Source organism: Uloborus diversus, chromosome 6, assembly GCF_026930045.1.
Source record: "Uloborus diversus isolate 005 chromosome 6, Udiv.v.3.1, whole genome shotgun sequence".
Taxonomy (NCBI): Eukaryota; Metazoa; Arthropoda; class Arachnida; order Araneae; family Uloboridae; genus Uloborus; species Uloborus diversus.
Window position 1 is genome coordinate 113,849,212 of NC_072736.1, and position 25,753 is coordinate 113,874,964.

The following is a 25,753-nucleotide window of genomic DNA, read 5'->3' on the forward strand; positions in this document are numbered from 1 at the left end:
ATCCACCCATGCCCTTCTGAACTATTCAAAAAAGAAAAAAATATATATATTTTTTATTTTTGGAAGATGTGTTGTTACTACATAAAGTCCTCCCAAAACTGGGGGGGGCATTGCCCCCCTCTGCCCCCCCCCCCCCCCATAAATCCGCTCATGTTTGATAGTGTAGGAAAATGTAGCGTTTCAAAACATCAAGCTAAAAGAACTTCAAAAACAAAACAAAAAAGCATTCAGTAAACATAAAATGTGTACCTTATATATTCAAGTATCTTATTCGTCGAATAACTCATCAATGATAAATGAAAAGCATACACAACTGAAAATATTATGGTAATAAAGAATTACAGCTCACGGTATCAGCATCTTCCCAAATTTTACCGACATTTCAGTACGCCGTTAATAACGCAGTTTACAAGTTCTTGAAAGCATTTCTCATTTTCAATACTTTGGTGGTTTAATTTTGCTTCAAATTGACGTCGTCGTCGCAATTAAGAAAAGATATTTGTGTTGTTATAAAAATAACGTCTTTAAACTTAATATTTTTACGTATCCCTTCAAAAATTAGAAAACAACACAGGGCTTTTAAAGTTTAACTGTAACCAGAGCTCTTTTTTAAAGCAGAATGGCAAACAAGAGCCAAGAGAAGAGCAGAAGTCCTTTTATTAGCATGCGATTTGAGTTACAGTTTTCTGTTGTTATAAGTTTGCCTGCGTGATTATTCTTCTCTTTAAATTTAAGTGCATTGAAACTATTTTTTTTTTAACCTTTCAACAGATCTTGTTCTTAATTTCTTTAGTCGTAAAATCGGAGTGACTAGTTCATGACACGACTCCTAAGTGCAGTTTTAAATTGACTCTGAACTTTAATATGAAGTGTCACTATGAAGTTTTAGGGGTAGATATAAGTTGTACTGCTGATGATCTAAAAAAGGCGTATCGAAAATTAGCTCTAGAATGGCATCCTGGTAATTTTTTTTAAACACTTGGTTAAAAAGAGCTAGTTGTTTACTAAATTATTGAAGATCGAAGGGAAATTGAACTAATTTGCACCTAATAAATCACACTAACAGAAAAATTACTAAATTGCTGGATATAATACGTAATTAGTTAGTATGGAGATATTTCGATAATTGGAAATCTGGCACGGTTGTCTATCATTTTTAGTGTAAATAATTTGATTTTGGTAACCCTGTTGATTTATAGTAACCCTACTTGAATAGATGTTTTTATTCTCTTTGTTTAGAATTGCGATGAAAAAGGGCTGGAGCTAAAAATTGACGCCAATGAAAAAAGATCGTCAGATTCCCAATTATCAAAATATCCCCGTTAGTATTTGAAAATGTTATCTCAATTATGCTCCATGTTTGATAATTTGATAGGAAGAAATGTTCTTTAAATGTGAAGGAGCAGTATTTTTATGTTGATTTCTGCATGTTTTATTTCAAACTTTTAATCTTGTAAAAAAAATGTCCACAAAATGAGATTTTGTTCTGAATATTTTTTTTACTCCTTTTCTCCAAAGTGAAAAAAAATAGACAACTCTGTCCTTTGAAAAAAAAATTACTTCCATTCTTGTACTATTTGTTCATGTACATAATAAATAAAGAAGTGATTATTTTTTGCTTGATATACTATTATATCATTAAATGTAATTTTTAAATATTGTGTTTATCAAAGGCGATATATTTTCCTGCAACAAAAATTTTGACATGTTCTCCTGTGTTTTATTTTCTACAGACAAAAATTTAGATCGCCTGGAAGAAGCCAAAGAAACGTTTCAATCTATCCAGCAAGCTTATGAAATATTAACTGATCCGCAAGAGAGAGCATGGTATGATCGTCACAGGGATGACATTCTCAGAGGAGGTAAGAAAGTAAAAAGACATTGAACAAACTATTCTTTCTTAACTATTTTGATGATACAGCTTTTTTTTTCCAAGTTGGTAGTCTTGTATGTTATTTTTTTTTTTTCATTATTCCTAAGATTAATGTGACTTATCAAACCCTACAACAATTAGTTGTTAGTGTAGTGTAGTGTTTCCCCCCCCCCCTCCGCCAGGTATTTTAAGGAGGGCGCTGCTCCTGCCCCTTTCAAATAAAAACCAGATATGCATTGCCCCTGTTTTTTTTCTTGCTCCTTTGAAGTTTTGTAAACCAAACTTTAAAAAGGTTTTTATTGTTTAAAAAATAATTACCTGTGAAAATACTTGGGTTTTAAATGCACATTATACTATACAAAAAAGTTTTTAAAAAATCCTTTAAAGCTGCAAAGTTTTTATTGAATAAGTGCCCTTTTAATTGAAATGAAGTGCCCTGCCCCTTTTTTGGTCTGGAGGAAACACTAAGGTAACATATACCAAACATTGTTAGTTTGATATGTCATCAAGATTTCATCAAAAACAACCCTGCTTTAAAAATTTCCCTGCCAAGAAAACCTTTAATTCTTCTCCTCAAACAAAGCAGACCTTCATCCTAAATGGAAAAACCCTCAGCCCTAAAAAATTATATCTAGTTTTCCTGCCAAGTATATGCCAAATTACCATCCTCCCTGTTTTCTTTCATCACAACTACTTTCACTAGAACCTGCCCCTATCATCAACCCCTTACCAGTGAGGATAGATCCTTTAAATTGTTTTCAATCCAGTTTAACTGTCTTTAATTGCATGTTTATTTTCTTTCATCTTTCTTGGCGGTGGATATTTGGTTTTGTTGGTGGCTGACATTTGGTTTTCTTGACAGTAAGTATTTGGTTTTCTCGACAGCCAGGACGCTGCAAGGGACCCTTGTCTCGTGATGTAGCTAGTGCAATGTTCTTTAGAATTAACTGAAAATTGTTTTACTATGAATTAGTTGATTTATATGCAGCTATTTCCAGTAGAGAAGTGTCAAAAAAAAAAATTAATATTAATTACAAAAAAAAAAAGTTTTCAATTGTAATTAACTGAGAGAGATAACTGAAAAAAAAAATAATTTTTATCCCTTCTCTATGCCATATGTCTTTTCTCCTGATTCTATCCCAAATTTATTTTTTGGAAACCATTTTTCAGCTCCAAGTATAGCTTATGAAACAGAATTAGCAAATTAATACAGACCGTCAAAGAAAAAAAGAAGCAGAAAATAGCAAAAATGAGTTTTAAAAAAAATCGACAATAAATAAAAAATTTTAAGAAGTAAAATTGTGAAAGAATCTCAAGTTTGCTTTTCTATATTCCACCTTTTCATGGCAGTTATCATTTGTATTATCTTAAACTAGTATTAATTATTGTATTCATGAATATCTCTTTCTGTTTCTATTATAATTTTAAAAAATTGTAAGTTCAAGACACATTCAAATCTTAGGGGGGGGAGGGGTTAGAACCTTAGTCTTTAGCTCATTATTACACCACTGCTTATTTGTCAAATTATATTTTCTGTTTAAAAGAGGATCATAAAATGTGTTTTATTTTTTTACTTTTTCTATTTTAGGGGCAGAAGAAGCTTATAAAGACGACTGCCTAGATGTGTATCAGTTTTTTAACACTGGCTGTTTTAAGGGTTACAATGATGATGAAAAGGTACTTAGTTTAATCTTTTTTTTTATTAGTTAGTTATCTGTGGTGGATTTACCATGTTACAATCCTCACAAAGGCGAGGGGTTCCCGCAGTAAAGAGGCTCCAAAGGGGATCCATTATGGCCCATAATTTTTTTTTTAATATTCTGTTTATCTCTAAGGGCTCACACAAGAAAGGACGCATGCCATATAAATGAGTTCAGTGACATTTTGGCAATATGAATGGCAGTTTAAACAAGTTATGTAAAAGTGGAAATAATTATTTATCCATATTAAGCCGAAAAAGAGCCAACTTAGAAACAAAGTATTCAAAATTTACCGTCTGCCACATTTATTTCATAACTTATTTCAATTGAGATTGTTGCAAACATTTTGAGGGCAATAATTTAGTTAATATTTTTCTTGTGGATTAAAGTTTATTGATTTTATTACAAAAAAAAAAAAAGAATGCTTAGTTTTACTGTTTAATTAATATCATTTTTAGAATTAGTTGAATTTAAAAAAAAAACTGCTACTAATATATTTTTGTCATGTGTTTATTAAAATCTGAAATGTTTAAGTTGCAGCAATTGTTAAAGTGAGGTGTCAAAAAAGTAAAAACAAAAAATTTTTGCATTCTTTATTGCAACACTACTCTCGCCAATTTTCAATTCAAATAGAGGTGTTGTCTCTGGCCAATGACTGCTGAAAAAATAAAACCAAGACCACTTACTTAGAATATGACTTGTCCAATTAGACATCTGCCTTCACCATAGAAAATTAAGTTTTTACCTCTTTGCTGGTTTCTTAAATTTTCAGGTGTCATTTGGAGTTCTAGAACCATTACCAATTCTGTTCTTCAATTTTCACCTGTATACCTCCCCTTCCTAAAAATGGACGCTTCTGAAATAAGGTGTGTTCAAGGGGCAACTCCTGGCAGCCAGACTTTACCATAAAAAGATTGGTTAACTGAAAGTATTTCTAATTCAATTCTGCATGCCGTTAGTCTCGGCTGCGAAACATTTTTTCTAACTTTTTTCTGAGACAGTAGACCTATTTAAATTACTATTTTGAACTTATAGGCCAGTGGTTGGGGAGTGAAAAAAGGTCGAATACGGAAGTAATTGGTGGAAAGCTGGAAATTGTTTTAATTTATGCCGTATGGGTCTGTAATGACCATACTAAGTTTTCCCCCTTCTACTAAGTGAGCTTTCGCCACAGCGTCCAAATTAGTGCCAAAAAACACCTGTTTTTTCATTAGTGTTAAAATATCTCAAAAATGGCTCTTAAAACGACCAAAAATACATACAGGTTTCTTGTAGAGCACAAAATACTGAAAAAAATGAGTACCTACAACCTGCATTTTTGTTAAATATTAAGCTCACAACTCTATTTCAAAAATTGGCTTAAATTACTAATTAAGCGCTTAAAGCCAGAACGCACCTCGTTCCTACGCTCCCTAACGTAAAAAAATGGCAGGAAAACTTTATTATGTTCATTATTGTAATAGAAATATATCGTAGGTGGAATAAAAGTACGAATGAGAAGGAAGGAAGTTGAAAGTAAGGAGGGAGGGGGGGAAACGCGTATCCAGGTTAATTATGCTAACCCCTTCCCACTCCCACCGGCTCTCCCTTTCTCCACTGAAATACCTTCGTTCCCTCCCTTCCGTCCACTCACCCCTTTCTTAGAGGCCGAATAAACCTTTTTATGCTGATATTTCTCCCATTTGCTAAAAATTCCGGAGGGTGGTTTCTTAAAATCGAAGTTTTAATGCATTTACAATGGGAAACTATTATACAATATATTTAAAAAAACAGCTTTTATGGCTAAGAAGTTGTTTAATTATATCACCCTCTCATTAATTAACGATTCGTTTTGACACAATAACCATTTAAAAAAAACTAAAAAAGCGGGGGACGACATATTTACCGTTAAGTTTGTTATAATCTTTTATAAATTCTTCGTGGATTTTCCTCGAAATCATTTAAAACCTGTCATTCAGATACAGTAATGTTCTTTTTTTTTTTAATGTACATAATAGCCAGAATATTTAACTGTTCTTGCGAAATTATTTAGCAAGAAGGAATTCAAAATTCTTAATATTGAAAATGAAAGTTCATTGTTGCCTGCTTACATGCTATATCATTTTGAAAAATCCCCATAAGTTTGCTGTGTGATACAATAACTGAAATAAATTTAATCAAATTTCATGCATCTGAAATCAAAAACTGAAGATACGATCTAGTTTATTCTTAAAACGATGTTTGCAATGTGCAATTATGAAATAAAACTCTAGTAAACTTTCCAGCTGCAATATGCAATCGAAAATCTTATCCTGAATAATTGGTAACAGATCCTAAATTATCGACGAACTTGACTGCAAGCGTTGAGATAACAGAAAATTTGGTGTGCCAGGCTTGTAGAGTGAATTAAGATTTTTTCTTAGAAATGGTAACATTGAGGGGAATTAGCGACTTCCGGTTATACATTTATTTTTTAGCTTGAGGCAAGGACGAAACATCTCATATAGAACACAGGCTTATACACAGGTAGGAATTGCTTTTTAATAACTCATAGAGTGTTCATCTGCAGTTCATCAAGAATCACAAAACAGATATAACACCTGGTTTCCCTAAAAATGATTTTTGCAGCGTTGGAAGTGCTTAGTGACCATAATGTCCTTTGCGTTTTGTACAGACCATTCTTGCTCTCTTATGGCAGTAATGGTGTGTGTTAGAAGCTGTTCTGTTGAAATCTATCCCATTCGAACAAAATTAAATACCGTTACTTAAAATTTATTTTAAAAAAATGAATGTGTCGAAGTTCTGGGGAGGAATTTAACCCAGGACCCCCTCCCCCCCTCCCCTCCTCCGTGGATATGCCACTGAGTTGCTGTATTGATTTCGAAGTCAAGTTAACTCTGTGCTTGCGTGAGTGAACTTTTTGAGAGGAACATGGCTGACTTGTGCGTGATTTGCGATAAATCATACACTGAAGGTGATGTGATTGAAGTCAAAGAACGTGGTATTCAAAAATTTGTTGAAAGCAGCCATAGAAGAAGAGACGGAAAGCATATCAAATTCAAAGAGCTTACAATGGTGCAAGTGCATATAAAATGCCAAAAATCCTACACAATTGTAGTTTTTATCACAATTCCACACAATGTGAAACTTTCACATGTTGTCAAATGTTTTAGCGATGCTCAACGTATCATTTTAGGTGACCCATATGTATATATTGCATTTTACTTTTAATATCTAATGTCTTTCTTTATTTAACATAAGAAAATAAGAGCTGTTTTGAAATCTGGAATGTTGCCCTTTGTACCTCACGTTTTCGTAATTAAATATATTTTCTACAATTACGTGTCTAGTACCTTTTTAATTACTCTTATCTGTGTGTTAATTTGATCAATATTTCATTTTGCACTACTAGAATGCAAAAATTGAGTGTTCATTGAAATAAGTCTGACTGTTTATTTATCGTCAATAGTTAGATAAAAAGAAGATTACTTTTTATGAGTGATATATGAATACTGTTTCGAGTATAATTTCATCATACATACTCTGAGAAGCGAATTTTGCATTTCTGAACTTATTTTCTTTTATACTATTTTTAATTTCTTAGAAGAATTACTTTTAAGAATTACTTAGATATAAAAGCTGTGTTGTTAAATATATTGTATAATAGTTTCCCATTGGAAATGCATTAAAATTTCGATTGTAAGAAACCACCCTCCGGAATTTTTAGCGAATGGGAGAAATTTCAGCATAAAAAGGTTTATTCGGCCTCTAAGAAAGGGGTGAGTGGACGGAAGGGAGGGAACGAAGGTATTTCAGTGGAGAAAGGGAGAGCCGGTGGGAGTGGGAAGGGGTTAGCATAATTAACCTGGATACGCGTTTCCCCCCCCCCCTCCCTCCTTACTTTCAACTTCCTTCCTTCTCATTCATACTTTTATTCCACCTACGATATATTTCTATTACAATAATGAACATAATAAAGTTTTCCTGCCATTTTTTTACGTTAGGGAGCGTAGGAACGAGGTGCGTTCTGGCTTTAAGCGCTTAATTAGTAATTTAAGCCAATTTTTGAAATAGAGTTGTGAGCTTAATATTTAACAAAAATGCAGGTTGTAGGTACTCATTTTGTTCAGTATTTTGTGCTCTACAAGAAACCTGCATGTATTTTTGGTCGTTTTAAGAGCCATTTTTGAGATATTGTAACACTAATGAAAAAACAGGTGTTTTTTGGCACTAATTTGGACGCTGTGGCGAAAGCTCACTTAGTAGAAGGGGGAAAACTTAGTATGGTCATTACAGACCCATACGGCATAAATTAAAACAATTTCCAGCTTTCCACCAATTACTTCCGTATTCAACTACCCAACCACTGGGCTATTATCTTTGATTAGCCAGCTCTTTGTGTCCGGTTATCTTGACTACAAGATACTGGTGCCCCATCTCCCTTTCTGTATAACGCTAAAATTGAGGTCTCAGTGACCCATTTGCCACAGCTTGCTATGAATTTTAAAAGTGATAAACCAATTAAAATTGATGGGTTACAAAAACAAAGATCTTTGCCTCATGTGGTCTGGAATGCCTGCTTTTGCTGATGTGTCTTGGGTTGCGTTTGCATAGAGCTACCGGTCGACCGCGGTATGTTGATCACAGTGCTAATAACGTCAGTGGTTATGAACCAGTCGTTCACCAACCGATGCTTCCATTGAAGTTTTTGGTGAAAACATGGTTACTTGCGCAGGTGAAAAATACTTATTATTGTAAGGTAAGACAAAACGACGTTAGAAGAAGCACAAATTTGCAAATTACAGCAGACACGTGTTTCGGCGTTACAGGGAACGCCTTTTTTAGTGCAAAAAATAATGAGCTTATGGATGAAAAGACATCCGACAAAAAGGCGTTCCCTGTAACGCCAAAACACGTGTCTGCTGTAATTTGAAAATTTGTGCTTCTTCTAACGTCGTTTTGTCTTACCTTACTGTTCAGCACAAAGGTATTTATTTATCTTACTTATTATTGGTTAAAAATAACACATGGTTCAGTCAACCAGCTCAAATTATGGTCGACCGGTGAAGCTATTAGAACCACTTCGGAAACAACCAATTAACCGATAGCTCTATTGGAATGCTCCTGATTAGTCACTGGTTATCCGCAGTAGATCGATAGCTCTATGTGAGCGTATCCTTGGACTCGATTTTTGGCATGCAAATAGTAGTGCTTGACCACTTTGCCCATGGCATTGCATTTTTATCTAAAGCTTCACGGCCTAAGATGGACGGAGTTAGAGATAAAAGTATGTTTTTTGAGTTATTCGTAGCACTTATGATATAAACTGCTTGTATATACAATCGAGTGTTTTTTTTTTTTTTTTTTTGACATTGCTTTTCATAAATGATTGGCTTTTCAAATATGTAGAGTTCACCAGTTATTTTAAATAATCAGTGCTTCATTTTATGTTTCCTATGCATTTGCTAATCATATTTATTTTCCATTCCTGATAGGGGTTCTATACTGTCTATAGAGAAGTCTTTGAAAAAATTGCTGCTGAAGACCAGCCTTTCATTGATGATGAAGAGGAAGACATACAAGTTCCCTCATTTGGGTATTCACATAGCTCGTATGAAGAGGTTTGTGTTTGTAGAATTTTTTGTATTTAGTAGATTCTAATTTTGTAGTCGTAAAATTTTGTAGTTAAAAAAAATGTATTCCCAGCTTTATCAAGTCTGGAAAAGGAGGTATCAAATTGTTCGCCCCGGTTATCCTAATCAGTCAAAAGGAGATGACAATAACATTTGCTTGCTTTACTACCTACTGATGGATAGAGGGTCAAATTATATCTTAATAACTTATGGTATTTGCTCAAATTTCAGTTGCATTTGGTATTGCTTATTTTGATCATTTCAACCAGTTATCTAGAGAGAGGAGGAAAAGAAATTCCAAGTGATCACCATAGAACTTTTTTTGGGGGGGGAGGGAGGTCAAAATTTACCTTTTACAAAACTGGGACCCTAAGAAATGGATTCTTCTCAAAATGATCGGCTCTTCAATGTAAAATAGTATTTGTATATGTCCAAGTTTCTTTATTTACATAACTTTCATGTAATTAACCTCATGTGAAAGCAAAGCAATATTTTCTGAGACAAATTTTTAGTATCTTAATTTTTTTGCTGACTAATAAATATTTTTTTTTCTTTACTAATAATAAAGCTGAAAGTCTCTCTGTCCGGAGGATGTCTGGATTTCTGTGATGCGCATAGCGCCTATACCGTTCGGCCGATTTTCATGAAATTTGACACAAAGTTCATTTGTAGCATGGGGGTGTGCACCTCGAAGCGATTTTTAAAAAATTCAATGTAGTTCTTTTTTCTATTCCAATTTTAAGAACAAAAATATCATAAGATGGACGAGTAAATTACGAAATTATCATAGTGTGGAACCGTAACATGGGTACAAGCCAATTAACGAGAAAATTCACCATACATCTTCTTCTTCTTCTTTACTAATAATAAAGCTGAAAGTCTCTGTCCAGAGGATGTCTGTAGGATGTCTGGATCTCTGTGACGCACATAGCGCCTAAACCGTGTGGCCGATTTTCATGAAATTTGGCACAAGGTTAGTTTGTAGCATGGGGGTGTGCACCTCGAAGCGATTTTTCGGAAATTCGATGTGGTTCTTTTTCTATTACAATTTTAAGAACAAAAATATTATAAGATGGACGAGTAATTTACGAAATTATCATAACATGGAACCCGTATCATAGGCACAAGCCAGTTGGCGAGATACGAAATTATCATAACGTGGAACCGTAACATGGGTACAAGCCAATAGGCAACAAAATTCACCATACATTTGTAAATATAAAAGACCTTTTAATTTTTCTATTACGGGCAAAGCCGTGCGGGTGCCACTAGTAATAATTAAAAACTTGCAAAAAATGAACTGTGGCAAAAAATTTTGAACAAACACTTTTTTAGGCAACATCAATCAGGGTTGCCACGCACCGGGAAAACCTGGAATTGTCAGGGAAAATGAAAATGGCCGAAAATCAGGGAAAATGAAAAATTGCATATTTCCGATCGTTCTTAGCGCGGCCTGCGGTCTATGACGTCAGAAACAAAACTTTCTGCCTTGTTTTTTTTCGCAGCCATTCCCTTCCCATTCGTCGTTTTGTCATTCCCCTCTTTCTTCTTCCCCCTGCAGTTCTTTTTATCAACAACTCTGCCATTGGCACGTGCGCCATAGCAGTGGGCGTGCACCATAGCAGTCAGCGGCGGACATGCGCAGAAGGTACTTCTTTTCTTCCTCGTTTGAGCGGGCTCTGTTTAAGTGCTGCTTGTTTACGTCAGCAGTTCTGAAGTTGTTATGATGCACAGTACGTTGTTTTGTCTGGGAGTGCGGACTGAAGTTTTTAATGAGCTGCAATAATCTTTTCATATTTTATATTATTTCTTTAAATTAATTAATGAAATCGTATTATTCTAAATTATTTTGTTCTGTAAATTTAGTTCATTAGACAATTTCAAACTTAGAAAGTTTCTTTTTTACAGAAGTATCGCTAATCTTTTAGTATTTTGGTAGTGATCTTTTAAGACTTCCAACGCACTTCTTTCTTTCAAAATAAAAGTAATCCGATTAAAAAAAAATCTGCACATCAGAGAAGTTTCTGATCAATGCTCAAACTTTAACTTTATGACAGGGTGCCCACACGAGTGATTATGGCGGCGCAAGTTGCGCCATCAATTTTTTTTTTTGGGGGGGGGGGATTTTTTAATTATTTATTTTACTTTATTTTTATTAAAATTATTTACTCATATTATTTTACTTTATTATTTTCATCTGTGCGTGTGTATTTTATTGGGGAGCGAGCACACTTTTTTTTCAAAACAATAATAATTAAAAATAAATAAATAGGTAAAAAAAAATAAAAAAAGAAGGTTAAAAATAAAAAAGCGCTCAGGCGTTCAGAAATATTGGGGGGGGTTGTGCTATTGAACTTGGGGGGGGGAGTACCCCTGTTTTATGAGCAACAAACAGGGGAAATATGTGAAGCTAAAAGGTGCATGATTTTTTTACAGGCCAAAGTCTAAAAGCGCTTTGAGTTCAATGGATTGGAGGGGTAGAAAGCAATAATTGAAAAAGTTTAGGTTTCATAAGTTTTTAGTTCAGATTATTTCAGCAATTAACTTTATTTTTGTGATACAGATGTCACAATTGCTAATTCTGCAGTTCTTTCACTTGATGTAAGGCAGTGGCTCCTCGCTATTGAAAATTAGATATGCTACATTTACATTAATTGTTTATTACAGTGATTTGCTTCACTTGTGTTAGTACGTTAAGGTAGTTCAAAAATACTTTAAAAAAAAAAGGTTTCTCCTAGAAAACAGGACACCACTCAATGTTTTTAGACTTGTGGATAGTAAAATACTGGAGGAATTTTAACTTCCTATTCCAACTGAAAGAGGGTGCTCGACCCCCTCCCTCAAACTTCATAAGTATGAGGAGGGGGTTAAAAAAATTCATTGAACTGAAAAAACAATGTTACATACTATAATCTACACGAGTTATATGCATATTCATTGCAATAAAATAATTACTTACCCCCCAAAAAAAAGCTGGGGAAATTAAATGTTTCTAAATTTGACTTTTTCTATGCTAGAGCTAATGTTAAATGGAGGGGTCATTGAGCACCCTCTTAAAATTTGAGCAAGAAGCTAAAACTTTTACAGCACAATACTATTAGTAAGTCTAAAAAAAATAAGGGGTGTCTTGGACTCGAGCCGAGAGAGAAAAAAAAATTGAACCTCCCTTAGTACATAGTTTTGATTATTTCAGCTTGAAATTAAATTTGGTAGCCATTGTTTGTAAAGTTTGAAAATGAGGTAAGTTTTATCAAAATTTGAGATGTATATATTAATGTTGCAAAATGAAGGTGGAGATTGATAACCTGGAATTTTTCTCAAAACCATCTGGAAAACCTGGAAATGTCAGGGAATTTCATTCTTGAACTTCCGTGGCAACCCTGATCAATGTTTGGGCACATTTGCCTCAAGAATTAATGCCTATGATTGTAACTGAAGGCTCTTAAAATGGGAGACTTTAGAACAAATAAGGTAAAAAGAGCTCTGCCAATATTGCAAAGTAGTTTTATATTTCCCATGAATCTCCATGGCTTAGCTAAAATTGAACATTACTCGTTCGTTTTGAAGTCGTAGTTTTAAAAAAATAAATAAGTAATTAAATTTACAGTAATATAAGTGCTTTTATTTCCCAATCTGATTGCATTTTATTTTTTCAGGTTGTTCATAATTTCTATGCATATTGGCAAAGTTACTGTACTTACAAATCTTACTCATGGAATGACAAATTTGATCTCACCGAGGCTCGAAAGTCTGGCGTCGGAAGGCAGATGCTGCGGTTGATGGAAAAAGAAAATAAGAAACTACGTGACCAGCATAAAAAGCAAAGGAATGAGGAAATTAGGGTAAATATTAACAATGTTACATTTTGCATTTTAGCTATTTTGCCTAAATACTTTCTTATCAGGTGTACTCTTTTCTGATTTAAAAAATAGATTGAATATAGCATTCCCCCTAATTTAACTGTGTAGTTGAATGCAGAGAGATACTGTTTACAAAATTACTTTGTGACTTATCTTATTTTCATTAATCATGCTCACATATTGCTAGATAAAGATGATCAAGCTCTTTATGTAATGTATCTGAAAATTTCAATTCATTTGACTAAATTAAGCTAACTATGTAAAACAAATTATTCTTATAGGAACTTTTAGTAATTGTTTATGATTTGTGTCCAATTTGGAGTTGAAAATCTGTTATGAAAATTAATTGCCAGGTGTAGAAGGCATGTTTTTGCCATAAAGTTTGAATCTGAGAGAATCTGACTTTTCTTTTTGTTTATGTAACCAATTTAACACAAAAAAAGAAAAAAAAATCATACCAATAAAACCATTTTTATGTAGAAGGCAATTTGCTGATACCCATCAACAATGACTTGTACATTGACAGTAACATTGACTACAGAAACTTGTATGGGCAGGGTTTTTGAGGAAAAAAATCATCTAGGCTTTTGGCGCTACTGGATTTTATTTAATTATGAGGTGTATTGAAAAAGTTTGTAACATGATACAGTCAACTAATTAGTCTTTGTGCAAATGATTCCATACTCTGCAATAAAAATCATTACTGATCAGCGCATTGTGTAGTTTTTCAATGAAAAACTATATACTTCAGGGTATTAAGCTCAATATTAATTAACAACATGTGAAAGGGTAAAAAATAGTTATTTCATTAAATGTAGTTAGTTAAAAATGTTTGATATGTTGGAATATTTTTTCTCTTTCAGGAACTGGTAGCATTTGTTCGAAAGCGTGATAAAAGGGTCCAAGCTCATAAGGTAATTTTTTGATTCTTAGCTTGAAATATTCTGATTGTAAGCCTTTCCTTGCTCATTTGTCATGTCACCTGAAAAACATGTATTATTTTTGAATAATCACTTTAAAAATTAAAAAATAGCTTGGTTAATGTTATTCACCTTTGCCTTTTGATTAGCTTAATGTTTTGTATCAAATTAACTTCATTATGGGCGAAATTCAGTACAGTCTGATTTTCCCTCATCCTCATATTTATAATCGGGAATTTACTGATCAAGTAAGGATCCTGGCGTCATTAACAATGACACAGTATGATAATTTGATAATATTTTTGGGTAATGTTTGACATGCAGGAAAATGCTTTATTTTGACAAGGCTGAACTGGATCTGGTACCTTAACTGTTTTACTGGTGAGACTGTCATTTTAGTAGATTGAAGAAACGAAAAAGTGGTCAACAATGAACGCTATCTACTGGAGTTTAGGGTTAATCCACTGGAATGAGGGTTGAAATTTCAACTATCAAAATATCACCAAACAGGCAGTTGCTTCGTAAAAATGTAGAAGCAATTTTCACTCGTCATACCTTGACGTGCGACTTTCTAGTTTAACAAGAGAACTAGAAATCAAAAGTCAGTGAGAAGTCATTGTGAGAAAATCTTCAAAGGAAGGTATAGGCTCACATTGGACCTAAGCACAAAGGATGATGATAACATTTCATTTTTTTAGTGTGTTTTGAAACTTGCTATATATATGTGTGTAAATGTGTATACATTGATGTTATGTGTTAAATCAATAAAACATCAAGTAAATAAAATAATAAAAATCAGTTGTAAAAAGCATTTCTCTGGATAAAATCCATTATTTATTATCTTTTCAGAAAAAAATGGAAGAAATCAAAGCAGAAAAAGCTAAAAAAGCAGAAGAACTTCGAAGGAAACAAGTTCAGGAGCGAAATAAGTAAAACTTAGTTTTGTTAAAACTTTGTTTTGAATTGATTTTTGTTAAGTTTTATGGTCGAGGATTTTTAGTTTTGTGAAAAATCAATGATTTTTACTATAAAGTTAAAATTGGTTCTGTATTTTAAGGCACATCATCTAAATTGAATCCTTTTCTTCTAAAGATTTATTTTTCGTCTAACTTAGTGTTCCTTTTTTCAACTAAGGGTTTTTTTTTTCTGTTCAAACTTAATTTTCAGTAAGAAATTGCAGTTTAACTTCTCTAAACTTTCATTTCTTCTTTTATTTTTGCATGTTTTCAACTAAAATTATTCCCATCGTTGGAAATTTATTTGAATTTGTATATTTGATTTTGTTCAGATCTTTAACAACATTTTGATGCAGTATATCCTGAAAGAGTCCTTGTGAGAATAAATTATAGTATATGTATCAAACAGCAAAACAGAAAATTCCTGAACTATTTCTGTGTAGGAAATTTAACTTTTCATTTTAACAAATACACACCTGCAAATAATATTGCCTAAGTTAAGGTGTGTTAGACATGAGCAATTGTTTGAAGCCAGTTTTGTTTTATGTGAGTTACTATTTTAAAAGAGGGTGAAATAAAACTTAGAGCTTTCTTGAAGAACACACCTTGAGCTGCAAAATAGTTTTATAGTACACTATTCTAATAAAAATAGCATTGCAGTGGAATACACCTTAGAAGCAGTGTTATGATATCCGTCAGCCAATAAAATTATTAATTCAACAGATATGTAATTATATTTTCATTATTGTGCCATATATTGAATTAATATCAATCATTTGCTTTTACAGAACTTTAGAAAATTACAAAGAATCTGAATGGGCATCTATGTCACAGTTTGAAGATCATTTTAATCAAATAGAATCAACATTAGATATGACATTTGGAAATGATTCTGAAACCAAAGAAGGTATTGCTTTATTTACCTAAAAATTATTATTTTTATTTTCAAGTTCACTCTTACACAGAAAAATTGTAAGTATTCTTGAATTGCTAATGTTCAAGCTTTTGTTTCTTGTCCAAAAATATTGTAATTAAAGCTTTACTGTATTTTCAAAATGATAGTGCGTTGTAAAATGTTAGACATTTGTAGTTAAAATGTGTGTGTGTGTGCATTTTTTTTTTTTTTTAGTTAGTAAAATAATAAGTATTATTTTTGTATTCATTTATTTGAATTCATCATTGAAAATGCACACAAATTCCGTTAACTTTTGCCAATTGTTTTTAGGAATTTCACTGCATTATATGTATGTTTACAATAATATGAATTGTAAAGCATATTTTTCTGGTATCTAAATGTTTGTACAACTTTTAGTAATAATACTAGCTGCGTGCCCGGCGTTGTACGGGCTACTTAAAAAATGAAAGAGATGTCCAATTGATGTTTTTGTATTACTCTGACATCAATTTCTAAATCGCTGAGGAGTAAATAAATATGCGTAATGCAAGGTTTGCAAAACACCAGTAGAGCATATTTTTGGCAAAAATCTCTTTAACATTAATCATAGTTATCAATGATACAAGTTACATAGCTGCCAAGTGCTCCGTTTTTCCCGGAGTTTCTCCGATTTTTATTGCGTACTCCAAAAATCCGATTTTTTCCAAAAAACTCCGTTTTTTTTGACTTTGCTTGTACACTTTTCGATTTTTGAGGAAAAAGAAGAAATTTCCCTATCCTCGAACGCAGGAATTGTGCACAAACTCAACAAAAGAGAAGACAATTTGATGCTTTGGAAGCTTAGTGTCAGGATAAACACTGAGGGAGAGCGTCGATTGGAGATCGTCGTTTTTTCATCGAGCGTTTCAGCTACGTGTAAAACGTAGCCGCCATGTTTGGTCATTCACAAGATGGAAGTTAGTAGACGATGCTTAAGCGCCTTCGTTTTCAAAGACAAAGCAGAATTGGGTGTTTCTTTTAACTGCAAACTAATGAAAAAAGCAAAATGTGCTGCAAAATGTTTTTTTTTTTTTTTTTTTGGTTATTTTAAATAATTTTATTGAGAAATATGAAAACAGTTATACCATTTAAAATTTCATTTTATCCTTATTGCTTTGGGCACGAATATGCTAAAAATTTGCAATTAAATTGTAGTTTCATGGGGATTTTTTATTTTTAAATTATTTTCATGCAATAAATTCAAAATTTTATATCTGAATTTTTGACTTAGTCGCCATATTTGGTCATTTGCAAGATTTTAGTACACAAGACTCTTTTAAGTGGCCATGTTTTCAAAATCGGAATTAGATGTTTATTGCAATGAATTGAAAATAATACAAAATGGGCTGTTTTTTTTCCCCCGGAAAATTCTAAATTTTTTTCTTGAAAAATGCAAAATTTTTTCTTCAGAATATTATTTTATCCTCATTGGTTTAGACTCTAATATGTTAAAAACTCGCTATTTCGTCTAAATTTTAGTTTTTTAAGGGTCATTAATTATTTATAATTGCTTTTCATGCAATAAATTCATAATTTTATATCTGAATTTTTGACTTAGTCGCCATATTTGGTGATTTGCGAGATTTTAGTACACAAGACTCTTAAGTGGCTAAGTTTTCAAAATAGGAATTGGTTGTTTATTGCAATGCAAAATATTGAAAATAATGCAAAATAAACTTTTTTTCTTTTTTTGGAAAATTCTAAATTTTTTTCTTGAAAAATGCAAAATTTTTTCTTCAGAATATTATTTTATCCTCATTGGTTTAGACTCTAGTGATAAAAACTTGCTATTTCGTCTAAATTTTAGTTTTTTAAGGCTAATTAATTATTTATAATTACTTTTAATGCAACAAACTCAAAAATCTATTGTGTTGAATTTTTCGCGTTGTTGCCATGTTTGGTCATTTGCAACATGAAGTAGACAAGACTATTAATAGCCTAAGATCCCGAAAACAGAATTAGTTGTTTGTCTCAATGCAAACTATTAAAAATAACAAAAGGCAAAAAGTTATGTTTTTTTTAAAAATTCCCCTTCAAGAAAATTTTCTTGAAGGGGAAATTTTATCTATTTGATCCTCATTGCCTTGTAGGCTTTGCTATAAACTAAAACTGTTTCATCTAAATTGAAGGTTCCTGCTGACTTCCCATTTATTTATTTTTTAATTTTTATTATTATTTTTTTTAAATAAATCAGAAACCTATTTTAACTTAAATTTTCCATGTGCAAAAAAAGTATTGAATATTTCTCTTTAAATCCTATTCATCTATTATTTTTTTAGGGAAGTTGTAAAAACTGCCTCCCCCACTCCAGATTATATTTCAAAACTTGGCGACATTGGTGACCACTAAGTTTTTGGAGTCTAGTGGCCACTTTCAAAATTTCAGAGTCTTGACCTTTACTATGAAGTTGCTTTACTTCCAAGTATAAGAAATAATTGTTTTTTAATCTTCAATATGTTCTTATGTATGTAGGATATGTATACAAGCATATTTAAAAAAAAAAGATTGCAGTTTTATTAAATCAAACAGTAATCTTGTTTTTTTTTTTTTTTAAACTTTTCAATATGTATCTATGTAATGTTGCTTTTTTAATGTAAAATAATTTTGTTTTAAACTTGGTTGTAGTTTTGTTGAAAATCTAACATGAAAATTCAGAAAAGCATTTAAAAAGTGCTTAGAATTTATGGAAACTTATGGTATAGAAGGAAGGTTTAGCGCAGGCCACAATTTCATGCTCCTATTTTAACCCTCAGTGCTCCTATTTTTTCCCTTAAGTGCTCCTATTTTTTGTATCTTGAGGTTGGCAGCTATGAAGTTATGAATATTTTCAATTAGCACAAAAGATGAAAATATATGCATTATCAACTATAATCTGGGCTCACGTTCAAATGAATTACATCTGATAGACTATATCTGAAATATTTATGTACAATTACAATTAGCTTTTTACATAAAATGACACACTTGTTGGTTGATTACGTGAAACTAAAGCACCAAGACTTACTAAATACCGATAAGCATAAATTTAATATCAAGTCATCAGATTCCAATTAAGCTTTATTTAAAATCCTTAAAAACAATATTTTTTGTTCAACTCTGTTTCACTTAAAGAAATCAAAACAATCTTAATTTAACGTGTTCTTTTAACGATACAAACTCTATTTCGAAAATAGAAACTGAAAGGAAAAAGAGAGTTATTACAATTCGAAGACTCACCCATGTGACGGTAAAATGTCCAACAAAATAAACATAATTAGTCGCACATCCTAAGTGTACCAAAATATGAGGCCGGTGAATGATAAACTTACACTACGATCAATAAACATTACTAAAGAAACATTTTTCATATTCTGAAAAGAATTAAGAACGTTGAATGTAAAAAATAAAAAAGGACAGACGATAAAATAAAGGCTATATCCGAATAGAGCAACCAACTTTAAACTAATTTAAAATGAAATTCTAGATGGAAACATTATTTTAAGATTTGGACAGCAGCCAAAAAGACCTCTTTTAAAACAATTTTTAGAATTTTATTTGCTCACCCATATGAAAAATGGCAACAGGAAAGAAATAAAAATTCCCGTATAACGTTATGTTAATTAACATTTTAATTAATATCTGCATTAATTAAAGTCGTACAATTACGAGATTTGTCCTATTGTTTTCTTTGGAAAATTTCGAATTGATCGGTATCTTGTTCGACTCTCGATTCGCAGCGGTTCTCGAGAAGATCGATCTTCAGGCAGACAGACGGACGCGAGCAGATTTTAATATTATAGTGGATTTTGTTATGGATATGCATATTGCCAGTTACAAGTGTAGTCCAGAATAAATTTAAATTAACTTAAAGAAATGTAAACTATGCTGTGTAACTGTTATTTTTGTTAGCTAATAAAATGTCATTGTGCTTCTATTTTCCTGAATTATGGGCTGTTAATATTATATTGAAAAATATTGAAGCATGTATTATTCAAAAGTATACTAAGAGTTGATCCAGCATCCTATGAACTAATAGTTATTTTTAAAATATAATTTACTCCAGGAGTTTTATTGCTTTGTTTGTGAAAAGAATTCTTATTGGTTTATCATGAAACCATAAAATACAGTGACAATAGAAATATTGTAAATTTTATAAAAATGATATAAGGTCAATCCATATAATTCCATAGAATGTTTTAGAAAAATGCTGTATCTCAAAAAGCCTGACATGAAAGATGTTAAAAACCATTTTTATTTTTCCTTTACTTTTGACGTTTGACTTTATAAAGGTCATCAAATTTCATTTTTATAGTAAAAAAAGGAATTTTTAGACCAGAACCAATGGTAATGATGGGACCAATGACCATCTTATACACCCAATGGACAGCCCTGGGACTTAGTTTCTGCCAATAGCTTTCTTACTAGATCAAAAGACTTTATTAGCCTTTGACAGACTGTAAGTTAAAAAAAAATCCAGTTCAACTTGGAATCAAAATAAAACCCAAGGTACTTGACCTCCTCAGAAAAAACCAGAGTCTGTCAAAGGAATGATCCACACATCTGTATTGCTCTCTTTTGCATGAAAATAACAATTGTTGTGGTTTCATGAGGATTTATAAAGAGACCCTCAGATTCTATCTTTCCACACATTTTAATCCAACTGACAAAAATGGACAAGACAGGGTCGATGACTTTTCCTCCGACCACAACAGTGGCATCATCAGCGAAACTGCTGTAAGAAACACCAGTAGTAGAGATATGATTTCCAGCTGAGAATCAACAACTAGACTCGAATGGGGAAAAAAGGATAGGTGACAGAACACTACCCTGTGAACTTTCAGCATTTCTGCAAACAGTTTCAACTTCAACACAAAGAGTATTCAACACAAAAGTACCTACAAAGCACCACTTTTGATCCAGTTAATGGTAGTTTTGTCAATGTTTTTCTTAACAAGGGCCATCAAAATAGTAGTTATAGGAACTTTATCAAGGAAAACAGCCCGAGATAATTCATCGTCTTTTATTGATTTTTCCAAAACAAAGGAAAGGCCGTACTGAATAGTTTCAGTTGATTTGCTAGGCTGATAGGCATGTTGAGATAGGGAGAGAGGCAATGCTTCCAACACAGACTCCCTAATATGTCTATCAATTAGCTTTTCACTAGCATTTAATAAGAAAGAACTGACACTAGTAGATGTGAAGGATTTAGCCTCATAGTAATTATCTTTTCGATTTTTGGGGATGAAGATAGCTGTATTATGAACCCAGGCAGTTGGAACATGCTCATAGGTAATGCATGCTCTAAAAAGCCTGCAAAGTATGAGGGCAAGAACTATTATTTCCTCCTACAGAAGGACAGGAACTATGCCATTCATACCAGGACTTTTGAAGGATTTGAATGAGTTAATTACTCTTAGAACCTGCTGATTGGCTACATTGTTTTTAGCACAGTCCCATTTGCTTTTTGCACACCTGCTTGTTGGTATGGCATCCGTGGTATGGATTGTAGAACCTGGGAAGTGTACCTTCAGCATTACTGCTACTACTAAGTTCAAAAAAAAAAAGCCATTTGGAAGCTTTATGGTATTTAGCATCGTTTCTGTCTTTGGTCATAAATTTTGTAATTCTCACCATAGAACGCCAAACAATTTCTCAATACTTTTGTCATTTTTGTTTTTATTGAAAATAAAATGGAATAATTCTGTCATTGTATTTTAAAGCATTAACATTTTGTTTTAATGATTGATTATTTTATTTAATGATAGACGCAACTTAAAAATGATTTTTCAATACAGATGATGACATTGAAGAATTCTCTGAATTGTACTGTGCAGCTTGTGAGAAAGATTTCAGATCAGAGCAAGCGTGAGTAATTACATATTCACCAAAATATTTGTTGTTGTGTTGTACCCATTTAAATGTATCACTCTTGTGCTTGGGGTCAAATGTCGGGAAATTAGGTTGCTAGGAAAACACATTTTACAACAGCAACATTTTACTATTAAGTGTCGATTAACTGTTCATGGTTTGATTTCCAGTTGGCCAGTAGCTTATTATTAATGTATGGAAATAGGGCCAAATATTTTCATTTCAAACAGTCCCCCCCCCCCTAGTTTAAAAAGTATCACTAATAATAATATAATCAGTACTAAGTTGAACAGTATCAGTACTAAGTTACATATATAATCTAACCCCTTTATAGTGAATTCCAAAGGATTAATAAAAAGCTCAAAATTCATTCGGAGATAAATGTTGTTGCTGCTCAAAAAACATGTTATTTGTAACGCATTCGCTGAATGAATGTTTTAACATTCTAAATTTCCACAAGTCAGTGATGCTAAAAACCAATGTATACTTTTTGTGTCCCATAAATTCTAAACTTTCTGAGCTCAGTTAATGCTAAATGGTAAGAAATACATTTGAGTCATTCTAAAAAGTAGCCTAGAGCTCTCATGAAAATAACAAGGCTGAAAACTATAAGGACTTTAAAAATGTTACTGTAGAATTATACCACTCATGATTTCAATCTATCATTGAAGATATACTTTCTTCATTCAATCTTCGATTTTTTTTCCCACTGATAACTCAGATGACATCAGCAATGAGACTGGCGAGTAATTTCACTTGGACATATTTATTGTAAACTCACACTATCAAGGCAAGTAGAGTTCAAACATGCTGGCCACTTATGATTCATGATAAAAAAATATTCTTGCTTCAAAATATCAGAAAGTAATGATTTTCTTTGAATTTGCTATAAATATTGGAAGATAAACTACTTTAAGTTTGGAGTAAATGCAAAATAAAAAAAAATAAAAAATATATTACTTAAAAATGATATGTGACCGACAAATTTGGTAAAGAGATTCAAAAAATAGTGAGGAAAAAATATTAAAAGAATGACTCCATTTTATCTAAAAAAAATGGATTTTGTTTTAGTCAGACATAAGCTGATCTTATAACATGAAATTGAATTAAAAGAAAACCAAAGTTCAAAAAAACATTTTTCTTCACATATTAAGCTTGACATTCATAACTTGATTTTAAAAATAGCTAATGGCAGTAGTAGCATATTTAGGTATTTTTCAAGTATTCAAATTATAATGAAACATTTTTTCAAATGTTGTCTGTAAAATAATTCTTGATTTTGAATCTATTTAAAATTAGTATTTCTCAGGCATTAGATTAAATTAACCTTTAGAATTATCTTCTCCAATGCTTAGACAGTGAAGATAATTGTTCCTTCAAACAATGGCATACCCAGAAATAAATTTTGGCAGGTGTTTATCGTCATTCTAGAAATACTGCTGCATTTCTAGAATTACAACTCAGTGAACACTAAACAAATACTGTGGTTCCATTTTGCCTCTTAAATTTAAACTATCTAATTGTTGGATATTTTTATGAAGTAATGAAAATTACGAAGATAAATATCATATAAGAAAAATGGAGATATCTTGAGTCTTGAGGCAAAAATTCACACCATCGAAAATCTAAACTATTCATTGGATAATTGATAAAAAAAGTAACATTTAATCTTCAAACAAAAGAAAAACAGTTTTTTGCAATTGTTTAAATTTGACTACAGTGAAACCACTATTTTACGTCCCCCGAATCTACATTTTCCCCGCATTTAATGTTTTTTATCAGGTCCCATCATCAGTTTTGCTGAAATATATTTACTATTTTTTACATTTTCCCCATGTTTTACATTTTTTAAACCCAGGCCCTTGTTTAAAATAAAATTAGGGCTTCACTGTATATCTAAGGAAGATAGAATTAACATTTGAATTATATCTTAATTGTCTTTTAGGTGCTAGTCAACCCCATTCTTTTTATTTTACATTTTTATGGTTAAAAATAGTATCACTTACAGCTGCAGAAAGAAGCACTTAACGCAACAATTAAAAAGATTTTCATTTAAACATTTTGAAATTTTGCCCTTTTTTCCAACTGTCCAATTTAGATCCTTCCTTCCAATTTGCAGCTAAGCATTTCCACAGATTTTAAAAACTTTCTGCCAATGTCTGTAATAATATGACAATACTTTAGGAGGTGCGTATATATCTTTGCAACCAACCACCTTGGGTGTGCTGCTTTCCCCATCATTTTCTCCGTCGATGATCGTCAGGTAAAGGTTCAAAAATTGGAACTGAGATGTTCCATTTTAGTCTAAATAAAAACTCACAAAAATGGCCAAAAGTATCATTGTAGTCTGATTAGACTTTTGAAAAAAGGTATAGTAAACACAATTGCGTGTCACTTGTGTCATTGGATATAAACTATACAGCATGATTATTTTGATTTTTAAATTACTGTTGTAATGTTCCTGACCTTTAATACCTATTTTTAAAACCTCAGAAACAAATTTTGACTATAAAGCCGGTGTCCTTTTCCAATGTAAAAATTATTGAATTTTCATAATGACGATATATTTTTGATGTTGAGTAAATGATTATATCATTTCTGTACATAAATATACATATTTATAAATTTTCTTGATAGAATGAGAAATCATGAAAATTCCAAAAAACACAAAGCAAATGTTGCAATGCTTAAGGAGTATATGGAAGAAGACGATGAAGAAAGTAACCAACATGTTCAAGACGATGCAAACTCGCAAGACAACGATGAAAACAGAAATTGTATCGAAAATGAAGACACATCGAGTGCTGCACTCTTGGAGGAACTAATGAAAAGGTAATGCACTTAAAAAGCAACTTATATATTGCAGTCTGATTTCGAAATGTTTTAAAAATTATTTATGCTTCAAAGTCAGTTGCTGAAGTCTGAAGAGGCTATAGCAATGAGTAGGATGTCTTTTAGATTGTTTCCAATGATATCCTTTCACTGGGGTTGTAAGATGTGGTTTGGGGTCAAAATGTCGCCACCGAAATGTCGCGGGACAAAATGTCGCGGCCAAAATGTCGCCGGGCCAAAATGTCGCTTGTCTAAAATGTCGCCAGGCCAAAATGTCGCCAATCCAAAATGTCGCCGGCCCAAAATGTCGCCGGTCCAAAATGTCGCCTGTCCAAAATGTCGCCTGTCCAAAATGTCGCCGGCCCAAAATGTCGCCTGTCCAAAATGTCGCCGATCCAAAATGTCGTCGATCCAAAATGTCGCCGATCCAAAATGTCGCCTGTTCAAAATGTCGCCGGGCCAAAATGTCGCCGGGCCAAAATGTCGCCTGTTCAAAATGTCGCCGATCCAAAATGTCGCCGGGCCAAAATGTCGTAGATCCAAAATTCGCTCATTCAGTTGGTAAGAAAAATGCAAATGTACAAAAATGCTGTTTAACATCAAATTTGCAGAATAAATGATTACTGCCTTTAATGAATGTCTCCATTAAAAATGGGACTGGACTAACTGAGTTTCTTGATCTATATATATAAAAATGGACTCTGGTAAATTTTTTCCCTAAGATCTCAGAAACTACCCGGCAGATTTGGCTGAAACTTTCAGCGTTTGTTCAGTTTGGTACTGAGAAGGTTTATAGACCAGTTCGAAAAAAATCCGATTGATAGTTCCCTTTTTATTCCAATTTTTGTCCCAATTTTCGCATAAATGTCCCAATATGGGGGTGGAAAAAAACGTGCACATACTAACATTATATGTCCATCGAAAGCGCCAATTTTTCTGCTGAAGATAGCATCTGTTCGACGTTTCTAAGTTGTATAAAAAACGAGTTATGAGCTTTTTTGCTCCCTGTTCGAAGGCTTTCATCAACCCAAGTCATTATTTAGTGTGTCATCTCAACTCCAAAGAACTGTTGTATTGTTGAATATTTTTGCGTTTCGTCTGACTTTTTGAGGCTTTTCTCAAGTCAAATCTTAAAGTAACGTTTCTCCACAAGATTGGCTAAAAATAAATGGATTTGGCTGATCGTTTTACTTTTAAACGGAACTTATGTAATTAATGG

The 25,753-nt window shown here is 32.4% G+C and overlaps 1 protein-coding gene across 1 annotated transcript in view; it reads left to right on the forward strand.

Moving 5' to 3' along the window:
* Positions 1–386: 386 nt before the first annotated feature.
* The window catches only part of LOC129223763 (dnaJ homolog subfamily C member 21-like), a gene marked incomplete at its 5' end in the record, with an annotated part of 39,905 nt that continues 14,538 nt past the window's right edge, over positions 387–25,753 (forward strand). The window contains 10 exon segments of the mRNA XM_054858122.1: positions 387–961; positions 1,734–1,862; positions 3,462–3,550; positions 9,048–9,173; positions 12,842–13,027; positions 13,909–13,959; positions 14,815–14,894; positions 15,710–15,828; positions 21,630–21,699; positions 24,340–24,534. Coding sequence (XP_054714097.1) covers positions 865–961; positions 1,734–1,862; positions 3,462–3,550; positions 9,048–9,173; positions 12,842–13,027; positions 13,909–13,959; positions 14,815–14,894; positions 15,710–15,828; positions 21,630–21,699; positions 24,340–24,534 — 1,142 coding nt within the window.